This window comes from Peromyscus californicus, unplaced genomic scaffold (genome assembly GCF_007827085.1).
Source record: "Peromyscus californicus insignis strain IS unplaced genomic scaffold, ASM782708v3 Scaffold_4__1_contigs__length_199733344, whole genome shotgun sequence".
Lineage (NCBI taxonomy): Eukaryota > Metazoa > Chordata > Mammalia > Rodentia > Cricetidae > Peromyscus > Peromyscus californicus.
The window spans coordinates 197,460,602-197,480,371 of NW_026294562.1; the positions used below are offsets into that span (position 1 = coordinate 197,460,602).

General features: G+C 40.2%; 1 protein-coding gene across 3 annotated transcripts in view; it reads left to right on the forward strand.

The window, feature by feature from the left end:
- The first annotated feature begins 5,071 nt into the window (after positions 1-5,071).
- LOC128124621 (zinc finger protein 54-like) overlaps positions 5,072-19,770 on the forward strand; it is a 62,466-nt gene continuing 47,767 nt past the window's right edge. The window contains exons 1-4 of one of the 3 annotated variants that reach the window (XM_052761120.1): positions 5,236-5,350; positions 6,414-6,556; positions 12,659-12,750; positions 18,943-19,069. In XM_052761120.1, coding sequence (XP_052617080.1) covers positions 6,523-6,556; positions 12,659-12,750; positions 18,943-19,069 — 253 coding nt within the window. In that variant the 5' untranslated portion in view covers positions 5,236-5,350; positions 6,414-6,522. Of the gene's footprint in view, positions 5,351-6,413; positions 6,557-12,658; positions 12,751-18,942; positions 19,070-19,770 lie in introns of all 3 variants that reach the window. The other 2 variants (XM_052761119.1, XM_052761118.1) reach the window with 2 other exon arrangements.

Here is a 19,770-nt window from a genome sequence, read left to right on the forward strand (position 1 = left end):
GCTAGGTACGCTTTTCCTATAGTGAAAGCCCAGCATATACATACAAGTCTACATATCAGGTCCTGGGACATAACCCTTCCCCTACAACCAAAGCCCACATATAATACCCAATTATGTGATACATCCTGCTACATATACCCTCCCCTACAACCATAGCTCCATATTCACACAAGGCAAGTGTCTGGTTCTTCTATTTATCTCTTCTCTTCAAACCCAATCTCCAAATGCACGTGCATGGTTAGAAAATCAAAATTAAGGGACTATTCTATTACCAATAATATCAATTCTTTGGTTCTATTTTGATTCTTTAAACCTTTCTTAAGGTATGAATTTTATATCAAAGTTTATAAGATATATATTTTTTTAAACTTTTGTTATGATGTTAATGGTCATATAGAGTACTAATTCTAAAAAAAGGCTTCATTTAGCTGCATATACTTGTTTTTGTGTTGGAGTCTATCAGTTTTCTGCAGAGAATCATGACCAGGCCTAACAGCAAGTTTGAAGTCTCCAGAAAAATGATGGAGCCCCACAATGACAATTCCACATGGACAATAATAATACCACTAAGTTGACAAACATCACCCAAAGTGATCAGGACAATTTTGAGATGGCTAGCTGAGATGATCTAGCTTCATAGTCTGTAACGATAATGCCTGCGCTACCACCACCCGTTCACCATGTCTGAGCGAGGGGCTGTGGATCGAAAAACAGAGACAAAAGACAGCAGGTCATTCGCCTCAGCAGAATGCCAAATGCTGAATGCCATTTATTGAAAGAGGGAGGAAACCTTAAATACAGGCTTACAGCACAATGGGAGAACCCCAGAGGACTGAATTTCGCTACTGATGTTTACAATCTTGCATCTAAGCTGTTAACACCCAATATGCAGGATACACAAACAAGGAACTTCCCTTAAGCATTCAGGAGGGTGGAAACTGGCAGGGAATTAGCATAGGGAGAACATCTGGTCAAGGTCGGCAAGCAGGCAGCAGTTTGCTCAAAATGGGAAGGCCAGGGCCTTACAATAGACTGTTAGAGCAAGGACTTGAGAAAAGCCCTGCACTTTCACATTGTGCCGAGACTGAATGACAAATGATATAGCTACCTCTCCCAGGACTTGATTATTAACCCAAAAAAAAATTCTTTTGAGGATCCCCTAAAGATGCCTTCACTCACACACAGCAGGAAGCAATTTTAAGAACACAACACCCATATTACCAAGAGGTGGGGCAGTTAGTTTTTGGTCTTTCAATGGTTTTGGGGTTTGAGATAATTGTCATTGTTTAGGATGGTTGGTTACAAGTTGTTATTGTTAATGGCCAGGAAAGAGGCTAAACAAAGGAGATTAGATTTAAGGTTCTTGTTAGAAAAAGAAAAAAGAGGATATAAATGCTGTGGATATCGCTCTGCATAAATAAAATGCTAATTAGCCAGTAGCCAGGCAGGATGTACAGGTGAGACAAGCAGAGAATTCTGGGAACAGGAAGGTTGAGGCAGAGAGAGACGCTGCCAGCTGCAGCCATGACAAGCGAGATGTAAGGTAAGCCACAAGCCACATGGCAAGGTATAGATTTATAGAAATGGGTTAATTTAAGATAGAAGAACTAGATAACAAGAAGCCTGCCACAGCCATACAGTTTGTAAATAATACAAGTCTCTGTGTGTTTACTTGGGTGGGTCAGAGCGGCTGCAGGACTGGCGGGTGAGAGAGATTTGTCCTGACCGTGGGCCAGGCAGGACCAGAAAAACTCTAGCTATATATAGATAAGAGGTAGACTATTGAATCTACTCTGAAAAAAATATAGAAATGATAGAATAAAGGGTAAATTATTGAATCTACTCTGAAAAGAAAACAGAGAGGATATAGATATGATATGGATAAAAAGGTAGATTATTGAATCTACTTTTAAAAGACAACTACCAGTTTTAAATATTTTACATTGGACTGGATATTTGTATATTGTATACAAACTATGTATATTGATACAAATTTGAGATTGATTTGTTAAAAAATACTGTACATATATTTCTAATATTGTTCAATGTATTGTGCCTATACAGTTCATTTAACAATGTAATGCAATTTGCTAGTCCTTGAAAGTTATTATTACCAACTAATTAGGATATAAAGAAATGAAAGTAGTCATTACAATTGAACTTGTAGTCATATTAGGCATGTTTTCAAGGTCAAGCAGAAATATATTTTAGAGAGACAGGTCATCTTCAAACCCTTCAGAGATCTGAAGAATGTGGCATTTAAGATGTTTTAATAACATAAATTTTTTTTCTTTTTTTTTTGTGATTATGAGACATGTCTGCTCCTGGCAGCATCAATCTACTTCAGAGAAGATGATTGGCATTGAAGAAACTCCACATGGAGTTTGCTTTCTTTGTGGCAAAAGTTAGCCACAGGGAAAGAAAATACCCTTGCCTTGTCTGCTGGCCATATGCTGTCCAAAATGGACAAGCAGAACACAAAAGAAAAGACTGCTGATCCTTGCTAAGACAAGGTAGGAAAGCTCTTTAGAAAATTCTGCTTCACAGATGATTCTGTCAGATATACTAAGCCTGTAGGCCAAAGATGGATGCCCCAACATTGCAGAGAAACTTCAGATGACTATCCAGGCAGACAGCTGTTTCTGTCATTCCTCACATTTTTTGGAAGTTGCTTGTTTGCACTTCCTGTTTAACTAGGAATATTTCCTTCTGGGGATCTCTGAGGGAGTTGCAGATTAGATAATTATAGTTTTCCTTCTTAACAAATTCAGAAAAGAAAGCACTAAGAGGTGCAAATTGTGTAACTTGGAAAGACATCAAAAGATAGTTCTGGTAATGCAAATTAGCATAGAAGATAAATTAGATACAATCCTTTAGATTCACAAAAATCAGACAGATGATGAAATATTTTCTCTGAATTTGTCAAATGCAAGTGGACTAGACATTATTGATGTATTTATTGCTTATATATTATATATAGTTATTGTACTTATTGTATAGATTTTTCTTATATTAGTTATAACATTTTATTTTTTATTTTAGACAAAACGGGGGAAAATGGTGATATTTTGTATGTGCACCCTAATAAATATTATCTGAGGATCAGAGGAAAAAGCCAGCAACTATATTAAACATAGAGGTCAGGCAATGGTAGCATCCGCTGCTGTGGGATGTTCTGTATGGCAAATGTGTTGCTGATTAGTCAATAAATAAAACACTGATTGGCCATTGGCTAGGCAGGAAGTGTAGGAGGGACAAGGAGGAGAATAAAGCTGGGAAGTGGAAGGCTGAGTCAGAGAGACACTGCCAGCCGCCAAGATGACAAACAGCATGTGAAGATGCCGGTAAGCCACGAGACATGTGGCAAGGTATAGATTAATGGAAATGGATTAATTTAAGCTGTAAGAACAGTTAGCAAGAAGCCTGCCACGGCCATACAATTTGTAACCAATATAAGTCTCTGTGTTTATTTGGTTGGGTCTGAATGGCTGTGGGACTGGCAGGTGTCAGAGATTTGTCCTGACTGTGGGCCAGGCAGGAAAACTCTAGCTACAAATGGCGCCCAACGTGTTGGCAAGAGTTTCCACCTAAAAACTGAGTAAAAAGATTCTAAAACGGAGCTAAAAACAGTTCCTAGTTGTCTCTTTCAAGTTAGCGGCAGCCTGCCGGTTTGAGCTACTGGTGGGTTCCTAGCGTGCGTGCTCGACCTGCAGTATGGTGGGAATGAGGCCTCTGCAAGTGGCACATTAAGCTGTGTGGTGGATTTAGCCTTTGCTAGTACAAAACAAAAAAAAAGAGGTTTCTGGGCTACATGCTGCTTTGATAGAAGCATAGACCCACTATTTCTGAGAGTTGATGGCTCCCAGAGCTGCTGGAAAACGTGTTACCGCCATGTTGGGAAGCTGAAGTGGGTGGAGCCAGCAGCGCCAGCGCTGTTTCAGGCTTAGAAGGCTGCAGTTCTAACAGAGAGGAGAATTGAGAGAACAGGAAGCTGGGTGAGGGGGACACTGCTAGCCACGATCAGGACAAGGAAGATGTAAAGTACCGGTAAGCCACAAGCCACGTGGCAAGGTATAGATTAATAGAAATGGAATAATTTAAGCTGTAAGAACAGTTAGCAAGAAGCCTGCCACGGCCATACAGTTTGTAACCAATATAAGTCTCTGTGTTTACTTGGTCAGGTCTGAGTGGTGTGGGACTGGTGGGTGATAGAGATTTGTCCTGACTGTGGGCCAGGCAGGAAAACTCCAGCTACAAACTGAGTGATGCAGATCCTCTTGCCTTGTCTACAAACTCTGATCTTCTGTCTCCTACTGGTGTCTCTCTTCTGGTGGTGAGGTTTTTCACTTACTTACTATTATGCTAATTGTTTTTCACTTCTTGTTTCACTTCTGTTGAGTTTTCTTTGGTGTTACTAACTCCTTATTGAATTCACTTTTCATAGTCTGAAACGTTCTCATTCTTCAAGGACAAGCCACTGGCTTGTGTTTTCTTGTCGTTCAATCACTTTGTTCCTGTCCTCTTTGATGTCAGGGGCTTCTTTATGTACTTTGACCTCATTGAAAATACTTGTGAGTGTGTGTGTGTGTGTGTGTGTGTGTGTGTGTGTGTGTGTGTGTGTGCGCACTCTGTTTCTCATATTTTATCTACTTTGGTCTCCTTAAGGGGACACAGGCAAGGAAATGGTGATTTGGAGCAGCAATGTTTCATCTTAGTGTTTGGGGTGTGGAAGCTAGCATCAGGATTTCGGGTGACTGTTGTCTTTTTCTATCTGAGTTTATAGGCCAGGACACTGGAATCGCAAAATGAAGCCTTAGACTGAATAATTTCAACCCGAAGTGGTCAAAACTCAGGATACGCGGGTGCAGCGTCTTCCTAGATCCAGTTCTGGTCTAGGCTGGCAGCAAGCATGTGGGGAGGCTGTGCAGAGCGGGTCCAGGACAGCCTGACAGCGGGAGCTGTGGGGAAGGCAGCCTGAGATTCAGTGGAACCCTATGGGACCAGGCCACTCACCGGAAACAGGAGGTTGATGGCCATTGGTGAAGTGCGTGAGTGGGAGGGGTTAGAAGATTGACGTAACGGAAGCCGGGAAGGAGCTTTTCTGAAGCCCGGTGAGTTGGGCGGAGGAGCAAAAGCCAGAAGTGTTAAGTGCCCATTCCTTGTCGTTGCTCTGGGTCCTGCACGGTGGGGAATCTCATGGTGCAGATCCGGGTGCGGAGGACACGGCGGGGTGTCGCGGGGACCCGAAACCTCCCCGGAGCCGCAGTCGCCGCGCGGGGCGGCCTGGGAAAGTCACCAGTCAGCAGCGCAGTGGCGGGAACCGCAGCCCGGCGGCCCTGGAACCTCCCAGGTCAGAGGAGCTGCGGGGCTGGGACACGGGAGGGGAGGGACCGGGGTGCGAGCAGTTTCTCTGCTGTTCATAAGGAAGCCGGCTCTGAAGTTCTGCTGTAAATGTCTTTCCCTTGTCGGTAAATTTTAGATCATATGAACTGGACTAATCCTAATTCTTTTTCATTGATTTTCTGGTTACCAAACTATTCTTTTCTCTCTCTCTCTCTCTCTCTCTCTCTCTCTCTCTCTCTCTCTCTCTCTCTCTCTCTCTCTCTCTCTCTCTCTCTCTCTCTCTCTTCTTTCCTCTCCTCTCCTCTCCTCTCCTCCCCTCCCCTCCCCTCCCCTCCCCTCCCCTCCTCTCCTCTTCTATTCTCTTCTCTCTCTCAATCATTCTTTAGTTCTTTGGTTCTGTGGTTCTTTGGTTCTTGCTTTGCTCTCTCTGGCCACAAACTTACCTTGTAGACCAGGCTGGATTGGATTCCACCCACCTCTGTTTCCCAAGCTCTAGGATTAAAGGTGTGCACCAACAGGATGGTTCAAACTGTTGTGTTTTATTTTATTTGTGGTGTATTAACAGCCAGTGGTGTGACTGTGAACTTCTCCCTGGAGCCTGCTCAGAGGGCTTTGTACAGAGACTGGATGTTACAGAATTAGAGCAGTCTGGTTTCTGTGGGTGAGAACAGTTTGCCTGCAGTCTCCCTTGCTCCTCCTCTGGGTTTCTTGTCAGATTACTCTGCAAATGTATGAACTTTATGTGAATGATTCTCACATCTCACAGAGTAAAGTGAAATCCTCAGAGGAACAAAGAAAATCTACATGAAATGTGGCCCTTTGGGAGGTGTAAAGCTTCTATCAATTTTGGTTCATGATTAATTCAGAACCTCACTAGTGTATAATATTCTCATTCCAATTATTTAGTTCTATTTCTACCCCTGAGATTTGACTGAGGTGTGATCAGAATTTGGATTCAAATGATGCTAACTTAAAATGCTATCTAAATATTTTCAGTACTCTGACACTGCATGACAATTGGGGAATCACTTGTATAATCCTATATTTTGTTTTCTCTTTACTGTGCACAGTACTGTGTTAGAAATCCACGTGCTTTCTGAAGAATCTCTTCCTCATGTGCAGATCTCACTGATCAGCAAAACCTACTCACCTGTTGAGCAGAAAAAAGTGCCCTAGAAGATGGAGAGAGAGGAGACAGGAGCTAAGGATCCAGGTATGCTGGAGACATTGGTGAAGGGGTAGAAAGGGGATCAAGTGAATGTGGAAGTGGGACATGAAATCAGTTTTGCCACATTCTGTTTCACTAGAAATAATTCTGGAGACTCCCACTGAGAAAAGTCTCCTTAGGATTATCCTATTGTAGGTATGAGAAGACTTTCTAAGAAAGAATTGATATGAGGAAGCAAATAAAATTTTATTTGATTGTGCATGTGAGTGATGCTGTCCTTATTCATTCATATCACTAATCATGTCATCATACCAATATTAATTGGTATTTTATTTCTATGATTTTAATATAAAATGATCAAAATTATGACATCTACATTTGTTTATTTTTTTCAGAATCTGGAAGCTTTTGATATTGTAGCACATTCTCCACCTTTTAGTGTTAATTTTCTATTCCTGAAAATAAAGCTAACAGTTTTGATAAGAATCAGGAAGTATATTTACAGACTGTTAAACTCTGTCTACACTGTCTTTCCATGAATATCTCTTATTGTTTGTTGTCATAATAATTCCAAGTGGCTTCCATTGCTCTAATTGTAACACACTGTGAGATCACCTCTACGTTTGATCCTCTTTGTATTTTCCATCTCTTTGCTGTTCCTTGGTACTTTCAGGATTACTTTCTGTAAAATAAGCAAATAGAATTGTAATGGGAATTGCTTGGAGTCTTAGAGAAGACCAACCTTCTTCTAGGTTGTCTTCTTATGTTTGAAAGGAACATGAGGCAATGTGGCAGTTTCCACATGTTTTATGTATTCTTCTGTTTTCTGTCTGCGGTGGCTGTCTGCATTCCAGGTTTTGTGACATGCACCCATGTTGATCAAAGAACTTTCTATCTAATGGATCATTTTATCATTTGCCAACACTCATTATTTTTGTATTTTTTAAACAGACTTAATTCACTTTATTTCTCTTGTATAAAAACTCTTATGTGGTGGTTACAGTTGGAACCTGGTTCCTCTGAATCTCTAACACTCTGGTGTGGCTTTTCACAAGATGGTGAAATGAATTCCAGAAAAGGAGACTTGGTGAACATAGTCTCTTTCCAGAGGTTGGGGGTCAGGTAGATGTAGGTCTTAGAGAGGGTGTCAAAGGTGACCTTGGCAAAGTTGCCCAGGGTAGCAGTGCAACACCTGGCTCATGTGCAGCATTCATCAATACTGGCCATCATCAGTAGCTTCTTGGGCCCAGGAGCAGAGACAGTTCTTGTGCCTCTGGGGGCAGGGATGAGAAGCACCAACACAGAGCCACAGCTGCCTGTCACTTTTTTATGGAACAGTATGGAGCTTGCCAATCTTGTTCCCCCAGTAGCCTTGCCATATAGGGACAATGGAAAGCTTGGCCAAGATGATGTCCCCTCAGATGGCAGTGGCTACCTCCATGGAGCATTTAACACCAGGATCCACATGACCAATGTAGTCCCCAATAACGACAAAAGCCTTGAACCTGGTCCTCTACCTAGCCTGAATGTGCTTCTGCACTGGCATGACCTTTAGAACCTCATCATTTAGGGATGTCCCCAGGAAAAAGTCAATAATCTCAGATTCTTTAATGGGCAGGGAGAACAGGTAGATCTCCTCCAGGGACTTGATCTTCATGTCCTTAACCAGGCAGCCAGGGTTGGTGACAGGTATCCACTCCTTGTCTTCAGCTTTTGCCTTGATTTTCTGTCACTGTTTTACTTATGATCATCAGTCTTCTTTACTACTGTCCATATTTATCACATTAAAAAAATTTCCTTGTACCTCAGTTGCTTGTATATGAAATAAATCTTTGGTAGAAAATATATGTTTTAAATTTCAGCTGATCTTTTCCCTTTTGAATGGTGTAGTCTTTTTATATCATTTGCTTAAATATTTTTATACATTTACATTTCAAGAAATTACTGAAAGAAATGCATTTGTTATTTAGTTACTTCAGAGTGTGGACATTGACTAGAGATTTGGAATCTCTGTATATTAAATTTACATTATCTTATGACCTACAATATAGAACTTTTTAATATGTCCAATAAATTGGGTATTTCAACTGCTGTTGAGCATGGTGTGTTTGATCCATTTGTTTTTTTACCAATGATATTATCATTTGCTTCCTTTGTAATTTTGGACAGGTTGTGGGTTTTCATCCATTGTTCTATAAATAGCTAGCTAACAAATGTATCTGCTGTGTAAGCTGTCTCTTCATACTTTTAAATATTACCCTTTGCCTGGATGTTTTTAATTTTACACAGTACTATTTGTGGGTTCCTGCTGTTGTATCAAGTGTTGCCCCTTTGTGTTGCTCTGTAGGATTCACTGTTTCATATCATACACGGAGGTCTATGATTCATTATATGGTAGGAGAGACTTGAACCCAGGTTCATGTTTTTATATGTGGATAAATACTTTTCCCAATGTCACTGTTTGAAGAGGCTGTCTAATTTGAAGCACATGTTTGTGTTATTTTAGTGGCAGGGTCATTGCTATTGGGCAAGTTCTGGATCTGCTGCTCTGTTTCATTGGACCGTTTGGCTTCTCTGCTCCCACGATGCTGCTGGTTGTGTGGCTCTGCAGTGTCATCTGGAATCACACTGGGAAAGCTCCAGCATTGTAACACTATCCTGGGGCTGCTCTGTACCCAGGGAATTTGTCCATCAGTACAAATTCTAGGTTTCTCTTTACTATTTCTCTGAAGTATGTTGTGAGAAGTTTAAATGTCATGAAGTTTGAACTGATCATAGAAATCACTTTCAGAAATACTGAAAATTTCAATATTATTTCCATCTGTGTAAATCATCTTCCCATGTTAGCATCTTCTTCAGTTCTTCAGCAAATCAAGATTTTCAAATAGGGACCTTTCTTCTGTTTAGTAAATTTATTCAAGGAATTTTATTTTGTTTTCTTTTTTATTTGTTTGTTTTTTGTCTCCCTCTTTACTAATTATTTTTTACTATTCATTTTTATTTAGATTAATATATTTTATGTATACAGGTGTTTTGCTTGCACGTATGACTGTATATCATATGCATCCTGGAATTGTAGTTATGGACAGATAGGAGCCACTGTGCAGAGTCTGGGAATGGAACCTGGGTCTCTGTAAGAATAACAGGCTCTCATAACCATTGAGCCATCTCTCTAGCCCCCTGTTAAGTTTAATTATGTGAGTAGCAGTAATAGAAAATATTATAATGTTTTTAATCTAAATGATCCAAAATCTTGACTTTCCATATGTATTTATTATTTCTTAATAACTTTTTTCTTCCATTGTTGTTGTATGTTTCTGTGTATGCTAAACATAAAAATACAACCTACTCAGTCTTTATGTTTTCAGGGTTGAACATTTGATTATTGGATAGCCATATGGTGCGCAATTCTCTGGGAAAGACTATTTCTCCAGCTCTCAGAATTCCTTAGTGTTTGACTAGATTTGAGACTTAATGTGCTTTCTCCCTTCCATGTTAGCATGTCTCTTGATGTTGTCCTTGTTCACCTCATGTTTAGTCAGCCATGTTTGTGTGATTTTATGCATGTAGCTTCTCTGATATTTCTAGGAGACACAATGTCACAGCAAACATCCTGTTCTTCTGGCTCTTAAAATGTTCCCCGCCCCCTCTTTCTCACTGTACCCTGAGCCTTAGGTGAAGGAGTTGTATTGGTCATGTGTCAGTGGAGACTGAGCCTCACAACTCTGCATTTTGACTGATTATGCTTTTTGATGTGTTGCATAAGGAACTTTCTTTGATGAGGGGTGAGGTGTAGCTAGAGTTTTCCTGCCTGGCCCACAATCAGGACAAATCTCTCTCACCCGCCAGTCCCACAGCTGCTCAGACCCGACCGAGTAAACACAGAGACTTATATTGCTTACAAACTGTATGGCCGTGGCAGGCTTCTTGCTAACTGTTCTTACAGCTTAAATTAATCCCAGCACTCGGGAGGCAGAGGCAGGCGGATCTCTGTGAGTTCGAGGCCAGCCTGGGCTACCAAGTGAGTCCCAGGAAAGGCGCAAAGCTACACAGAGAAACCCTGTCTCGAAAAACCAAAAAAAAAAAAAAAAAAAAAAAAAATTAATCCATTTCTATAAATCTATACCTTGTCACGTGGCTCGTGGCTTACCGGCATCTGCACATGCTGTTTGTCTTGGCCGCGGCTGGCAGTGTCTCTGACTCAGCCTTCCACTTCCCAGCTTTATTCTCTTCCTTGTTAGTCCCGCCTATACTTCCTGCCTAGCCACTGGCCAATCAGTGTTTTATTTATTGACCAATCAGAGCAACAGAACATCCCACAGCAGTGAGGAATACATTTATATATAGGAAAATATTTAGAAAGACATTAGAGATTGTGCTGATGTAGTAAAGTAGTAGTTGTAAGTTCTCCTCCAAGACCCTTGACTTCACTAGCTGTGGAGAAACCTGCTAGGTACCAGGCATGATTTCCCTCTTGTTGAGAAGATTTTAAGTCCAATTAGAAGCTGTTGGTTACTACCAAGGGATATGAGCCACTCTTGCTTCCTTAGAGTTATCATGCAGTGCAGATCATTGTGGTTCATGGGTGTCATAGCTGAGTAAGACTGTTGGGTTGGCTCCCTCCTTTGGAAGGTTGCATGTTGACTTTTGGTACAATGAAAGTTAGTCCCCAGGGAGGAGGCTTTAAGGTCATATCCATCTTGAATCCTCTGGGTTCTGTGTCTGAAGTGCAAGGCTTCTTCAACGATAGAGACTCACCTTCTACCTCTGGGAAGCCACCATAGACAACAGCAATAGCCTATTATGTTTGGGGAGTCTCTTGGACAGCTGTGACAAACAACTTCAAAACAGGCTTCTCATGCCTTGTATGAGTGGGTTTGTTAGAAAATGTCTTGTGGGAGCATCACATTCCCATCAGCCCAGAAGGGAAATTCTTATTTACACTATGAATGAATATGCATGCACAGACTTATATGTATTATACGCATTTTTTGGTAGATGGACAATACTATTATGCCTTTTGACATTTTCAAAATCTTACTGTTATTTTACCTTCTTCTGTGTTTATACCTGTCCCATCTCAATAATTAAATCCCTCCCCCTGGTTTTCCATTTCCCCCTTCAGATCATTTGTTTTCTGTTATTTCTGTCTCTGCTACTCCCCCACAACCTACAGTGGTCTGTTTTTTCTTTTCTTGTTACTGCAGTTTCTCCAGGTTGTATGCTCACATCTGAAGATTTGGATCTAGAAACTTCCTATGAGAGAGATCATGCAATGTCTATATTAGTCTGGATTGCTCCATTCAATATGATCTTTACTAGGTCCATCCACTTATCTGCAAAGCTCGTGATTTCAAATTTTCTTTATCCCTGAACAGTATTCTATAGGTCATATGTACCACATTTCCATTACCCATTTGTCAGTTGAAGGACATTTAGGTTGTCTCTCTCTTATAGCTATTGTGAATAGAGCAGAATGAAAATGGGTGAGCAAGTATCTACGGAGAAGGATGTCAAGTCCTTTGAGTTTATGCCAAGGAGTGGTACAGCTGACCCATGTGCTAGATTTCTTGAACTTTTTCAGGATTCTCCATATTGGTTTCCAGAGTGGCTAAATTTTTTGTTTGTTTGTAGAGTTTTTATTCCATATGGTTTTGTTTTTTATGTTGTTGCCGGTTGGATTATATTGGGAGTAATTTTCTTTCTTTTGTCTGAGAATTAGTGATTTGCTGTCTCGCCCATGGATAATTACTTCCCATTTCTCCTGTATTTCTTTATTCACATGATATTTATATTTCCAGTATTCTCATGGATAGTTCCTCTGACTCTCCTGTGTATGTTTTGCCTCTAATTTATTATCTGCAGTGCTGCTTTAGTGAAATGAACTGTTTTAATTCCTGACTGACTTAAAATGCACTTATGTCTCCATCAGTTTTACGATAGAATTTTTCTTTATGCAACAGTACTGTTGACGATAGCTTTCTCTTCAGGCCTTAAATGTCTTTCCATGCTTTCCTGGATTGGGGATCATTTTCTGGATACCTGGTCATGTTCTCTTGCTTGTGTCTTTTCATGTGGTTTGACATTGTTCTCTTACAGCTTTCATTGCTAATTTTTGCTTTTGCTTTTGACCCCTTAATATGAAAGGTCAGCAAGCCATCTATTCATTGTTCCTGAAAGAGAAACTCAAAGAACAGAAACAGAAAGAAATGGCTGATTCTGCAGTTAATCTGTCCCAGGTCAGTGGTCATGTCCCCACCCCACCCCATCCCCTTTTTTGGTAGAAATGTTATAGTTTGAAACATTGGAAGCCTTTGAATTTCTGCTTCTGATTTTTTTTTATTTTATTATGAAAAATATTGCAAACAAACAAGATCACATGCTGAAATTAATCAGACCCAGACTGTACAACTCAATATACTTACAAAGTTAGAGTAGTCATTGGGAACAGAAGCTCTGGAGCCTCACATTTGATTTTATAGTTTCAGTATCTAATATATTTTTATTTATTTATCTACCATCAAAAACCAAAACCTGTGACATAATTAGAGCTAGAGAAGCACTTAGCTTTATATCCTTTTTCATAGCTGGTTTTGATTACAAGCATTCAGTCCTATATCAACACTGATATTTAACTTTTCTTGTTCTCTTTTCTCCATGTTCTACTGTGCCCACATGTATGTTGTGTCCCATGTACACATAATAATAGCTAGACTCTGCATATGAAGAAAAACATGATTTTTCTTTCTGATATTGTACAACTTCACTTAATATTACACATTATGAATCCATCCATTTTCCTGCAAATTTTTATTACACTTTTCTCTTCCACTGAATAGTATTCCATTTTATATGTATACCATTTTCATTATCCATTCATCTGTGGATAAACAATTAGGTTGATTGCAATTCTTTGTTATTGTGAATACAGCAGCATTAACTGTGGGATATAACTATCTCTATAGTGAGGTGTGGAGTTCTCTGAGTATATGCCCAGGAGTGAGAGAGCTGGGACTTATGTTAGTTCTGTCTTTAATTTGTTAATGATCTTCAAACTGATTTCATTTGAAATTGTGTTAATTTGCACCACCCTCCCATCCACACCAACAATGAATAAGGCTTCCTTTTGATGTGACCTAGGAGAAACTGTCTTCCCCAAAAGAAAGGAAATCAACCCAAGGGTTACATTGTTCTTTACCTAGGTTCAATGTATTTAAAAAGGGTGCTCTCACAGGAAAGATATAGTATCTAAAGTCCTTCAGACTCACTCAGGAAGGGGATAACATATGAAGTTGCTCAAACTGAGTCACAGCTGGAACCATGTCTGTTATTTCAAATTTTTAAACAGTTTTGTGGTATAGCTCAAACTAACTGCTTTTCTTTGGCCCTTGTTATCTGCCTCCTTGCTCTTGCTTGCCCAGCAACAAAATTTATATAAAAGACGGATGTTCTCTGCAGATGGAGTGCATTTCTCTCCAGAGTGGAAGTGTCACTTTCCTGAGGCTTTACCATCTGGTGTTCATTCTCTCATTGGGTTTGGGCTTGGTATTCAGTTCATTGACACTTTCTCTCCTCATCCCCTCTAACACTTTTTGTTAGGTTAGTTAGGTTAGTTGATGACAGTTGTTCTGCCTGGAGTGAAGCAGTACTTCAAAGTAGTTTTTGTTCTCATTTCTCTGTTGGCAGTTTAGGGTTCCTGGGGTCATTTGTGTTTCTGTCTTTGAAAAGTGTCTATTCAGTTCGTTTCCCCATTTGTTGATTGGCAGTTTCATTTTCATGTTATTTCATTTCTCTAATTCTTGGTAAATTCTGTATATGAGCCCCTATCCAAAGTGTCGCTGGTACAGATTCTCTCCCATTCTGAGGGATGTCTGTGTGCTCTGCTGACTGTTTCTGTTGGTAAACAGAAACTTTATTTTCATGTAGTCCCATCTGTTGATACTTGTGTTAGTTCCTGTGCTGTTGGTGTTCTTTCTAATCTGTGGGTTTTTGCCCATCTCAATATTCTGATTTGTATTCCCCGTTTTCTAGGTTTCTGTGTGTCTGGTTTTAAATAAGGCTTTTGATCTATTTTTAATGGATTTTTGTACAATGTGAAAGAGTAAGAATCTAATTTCATTATCCTGATGGATCCAGTTTTGCCAGTACCATTTGTTGAAAAGACCATATTTTTCTAATGTATCTTTTTCTTCCTTTACCAAATACTAAGTTGGATGGATTAGTGGTTTTCTTCTGGGTTCTCGATCCCATTCTGTTATCCTCCTGTCTGTGTTTATTCCCATACTAGACTGTCTTTATGACTACAGCTATACAATATAATCCTATAATTCCACATCTCCTGTAGCACTTATTCTGCTCTCCCCAGATTTTTTTTGGGGGGGGGGGGGTCAAATATCCCACATACACTAATGTCCTATAATTTTGAAAGTATTTCCACTGTGACACATGACCAAAAAAATTATGTTGCTGGCCAATTGATATGGAGGATGGACTTACATATTGTTGAGCCAGGTATCGTGTGCCGTGTAGCATCAATTTGTGGGATCTGTTCCATTTCCGTGAATCATGGGTACAAAAATGCATATGGAAACACATGAACGAGTTGGAACAACATCTTAGAAATATGTGGAATTAAAAGAGACATATCTAGTGTCTTAATACTAAAGATTTAAACACACTATAAAGTGCTAAACATGACAGTTGCATGTGGCTTGATCTTGCCATGAAATTGTTCTTGTGTGTATATTCACATTCTAGTCTACTTGTATTTCGCTTTGGTGTTTAATATCATGACACTAATGATGTGTCCATGTGTCTGTTGATATCTGTTTGTAACCTTGTATCTGTTTGTCTGAGGAGAATTGCTGTTCACATCACTCACAGGGTTAGGATACTCAGTGGTAACTGGCTGAACAGGAGAGATCAGTATTTTTTTTTGTCTCCCCCTAGCCCCAACAGGGTCCCATTGCGCAATCTTTTCTGGATGGGATTCGTTATGTAGCATTATGTTGAATGCATCATGAGTGTCTTGGGGGCATTGACAGATTGATGTGCATAAGCCATCATATTTGATGCAGAAAGAACATTCCTCATGATTGCCTTGCTCTAGTCAGTTCCTGTGAGAGTCATGGCTCGACTCCTATACCCTGAAGCTGCAGTGTTTTAAAGTGGAGATTTGGGGAATAGGCTCTGACCTGCAGGTTTGCATTTTTATCCCTGCCTCATGGCTCAGACAGAATATGTCACCACATCTTTGTATTTTCAGAAAAATAAAAGAAGAATCATTGTACTGACTGGTTTTGTGTATCAACTTGACACAAGCTAGAGTCATCAGAGAGGAAGGAGCCTCAACTGAGGAAGTGCTTCCTTGAGATCCCGCTGTAAGGCATTTTCTCATTTAGTGATCAGTGGGGGAGGGCCCAGCCCATAGTGGGTAGTGCCATCCCTTGGCTGTTGATCCTGAGTTCTATAAGAAGGTGGGCTGAGCATGCCAGGGAAAGTAAACCAATAAGCAGCTCCCCTCCCTGGCCTCTGCATCAGCTCCTGCCTCCAGGATCCTGACCTATTTGAGTTCCTGTCCTGACTTCCTTCAGTGATGAACAGCAATGCTGAAGTGTAAGCCAAATAAACCCTTTTTTCACCAGCTTGCTTTTTGGTCATGGTATTTCGTCGCAGGAACAGGAACCCTAACTAAGAGAAATTGATACCAGCATAGTGGAGTATTGCTGTGACAGACCTGACCATGTTTTGGGAAGAATTGTAGAACAACTTTGGAACTTTTGTCCAGAAGAAACATTGAGTGTTAAGAGCTCTGTGGGATGTTCTTTAGGAGCTTGGAAGATGAGAATGTTAAGAGCAATGCAGAAGATGGAGGCCTGCCTGGCTTGTGAAGTTTCAGAGAGAAGTTTAAAGACTCTATCAGGGTCTTTTGTTATTTTGCATTAAAATCTTGTGGTTCTGGTTAACTGGGGCTGAAGAATCAGCTGTGATTAACAAGATACCATAACTACTAAAGCAAAATTTTGCTTTGCTAGGATACTTGGTGCTGGTTGGCTGGAGCTAAGCAATTAGTGGTGATTTGTGATTAACAAGATACCATAACTACAAAAGCAAAATTTGCTTTGCTGGGATACTTGGTGCTGGTTGGCTGGAGCTAAGAAATTAGTGGTGATTAAGAACCCAGTATCACTGAGGTGATATCTGCTGGGAAGTGTTTCCTGAGCGCATAGAGAAACTATGTTTCAGAGGCAGCCAAGGTTGTACCTTGTGCTTGCAGCCAGACTTGGTAATGTGTAAGCATCACCCAGGTGGTACTGGTTTTGAAGGCATGAAGGGGTCATGGAGAGCAGCTGAAGCTTGCCCCTATGAGAGGCCAGGAAAGGCCACTGGTGAAGGTGCACTCTCAGTGGCAGTTGAAGGCCCAGGAATAAGGGGGTCATACAAAGAAGTTGAAACTTGTCACCATGAAGAGAGCCTATGAGAGGCTTTTGGTGAAAGTGCAGTACAGTTTCAGCAAGGGACTACAGCATTTTGGAGATGCCAGTGTCATTAGAAGACCACTCAGAACAGTAGAGCAATGGAGTGGAGCGAGCCAGTACCTAGAAAATCAGCTGTGTGTGCTTCAGAGGGCAGTGCCAGAGAAGTGACAAGTCCTTTGGAGGACTCCCGAAGATTGTGGCTGGATCCCAGATAGTGGACAGCTGGAATTTTGTTCTGCTTTGTTTGTGACTGTGCCCTACTTTTTCCCTCTTGAAATAAAGCATTGTACTGGAGCTCACAGCTGAGAGACTTGGATTTTTAAAGACTTTGGGTTTTTAAAGAGATTAACTCTTTTAAAGGAACTGAAATTTTAATGTGTTTGAATTTGTAAAGACTGGGACATTTAAAGTTATTCAAGACCATGGGGATAAATAAGAAAGGAAGGGTTGTGACTTACCAGTGATGTGTTTGTGTGTTTAGCTGATAAGGGGTCAGTTGTACTGGCTGGTTTTGGGTGTCAACTTGACACAAGCTAGAGTCATCACGAAGGAGCCTTAGCTGAGGAAATGCATCTTTGAGATACAGTTGCAAGGCATTTTCTCATTTAGTGATCAATTGGGGGGGGCGGGGCAGCCCATGGTGGGTGATGCCATCCCTTGGCTGTTGATCCTGAGTTCTATAAGAAGGTGGACTGAGCAAGCCAGGGGAAGCAAGCCAGTAAGCAGTTCCCCTCAATAGCCTCTGCATCAGCTCCTGCCTCCAGGATCCTTCCCTGTTTAAGTTCCTGTCCTGACTTCCTTCAGTGATGAACAGCAATGCTGAAGTGTAAACCAAATAAACCATTTCCTCCCCAGCTTGCTTTTTGGTCATGGTGTTTCATCGCAGCAACAGGAACTATAACTAAGACAATCAAACACTACTAATCTAAAATGCTATTAGACAATACAGCATAGGTACTAAAAAGAACACATTGAAAACTACAAAATTCAGACAGAGTTGCGCAAATTTTCTCTTCAGCCATTCTCTGAGTTATATTGTATTTGCAAAGCACTGAAAAATGACTGTAGTTCTCACAGAATTTAATATATTCATTTACTGACAGGAAATTATATCACATCTGAATGCATCCAGTGTACTACACTTATGTGTACTTGCTGAGCTGTAACTTAAACATTATTTGATGTGTTTTTGTACTTCTACCAGTTTTTTATAACTCTTTGCAAGTGAAATCTTCAAAACTTCTGAAATTGTTATTTATCTAAGTCAGGTCTTCATATTTTTAGAAAATTTTGGTTTATATCAAATGTGCCTGATGCTGATTTTTCTGTCTGCTTGGTAGTGGCCCTATATTCTCATAAAATTATTTCCCTACACTACTTGATTTTATATGTTAAGATTAAAATTCACAGTATAAAATATTGTTATGGTCCTTTTTACTGCGGAAAAAAAACCCCAAACTCTTTGACTCTCTAATTAATCATAAATTCTGCCTTCCCCATCTACCCCTTTGCTCTTTAATGGTGTGGCTTTGGACCTAGAGTCTAAATATATGAATTGAGCATGTTAAAATATAATCATGTAAGGCCCAAGAACAGACAGGATGATTCACTGTCAGTATTTTAGCATGAACTTCAGGCACAGTATTTAGACCTCACAAAAATTTTCCTTATGAGACATGTCTGCTTTGATCCTGTGCAACATAACACAGCATCTATACAAGAAAGATAACTGTGTCTAGACCTCAAGTGTGTGTTGTTTTGTGTATATTGCTTGTCAGAAAGTTATGTCATCCTCTTTTCACAGTTTGAAAACCCATTATGGAATGTGACTATATTAGAAATTGTTTTTGAGTAATTTTCTTCACTCATCTACATCCCTAATTTCCTTAAGTCTCCTTATATCTAGGAAAGCACTCTGTCCAGTAGAAAAACAAACCATACTTTTTGTTTCAGGGTCTGTTGACATTCTGGGATGTAGCTGTGGACTTCTCCCAGGAGGAGTGGGAATGCCTGGACTCTGCTCAGAAGGCTTTGTACATTGATGTGATGTTGGAGAATTACAACAACCTGGTCTATCTGGGTGAGAACATTTTGCTTTTAGAATTCCTAACTCAGGCTATCTATGTACTGATTTTATAGGTTATGAACTCTCCGTTAGGCTGTCTTGTAAACAATAGCAGACTAGGGAATGCTCAGTAGTAGCTTGGTATGTTTTTTCTATCTATTCTCCAATTTATAGGTGTCCTGTACCCTTCATTTAGGGTCTATGATACATTCAGAAACTCATATCTTAAAGCTCCATGTCTGTCATTGCTCTTGACATTGTTTCAGTTGTGAGAAAAACTCAAGATGTGCAAACTGAAAATTCTCCCTAATTATGCTGAAGATTCTGACAGGAAGTAGCAATTGGGAAGTCATTCCTATATTCCTCTACTTTGTGTTCTCTTCATGTACTGAGCTCAGTTCAGTATTGTGCTATTAGACATCTGTATTCTTTCTAAAAATTCTAGCATGTATCATAGGCTCGCTCACAGAACACATGGATTATTGTATTCAAAGTCAGCTATCTGGAACAAATGAGATTGCCCTGGAATGTGGCGAAGAGAGAGTAACCACAACCAGGGTGAGTTAGTGAATGAGCAGAACAACAGTGATGGCTTCAAGTGAAAGAGAAAGAAAGAGATGAGAATGCTTTTGCGATATTCAGTTCCACTTGAATGGATTCCTGATAATTGAACTTAGTGTAGTGTCCTGGTCCAGGGATGCCCCCTTCCTGCTATC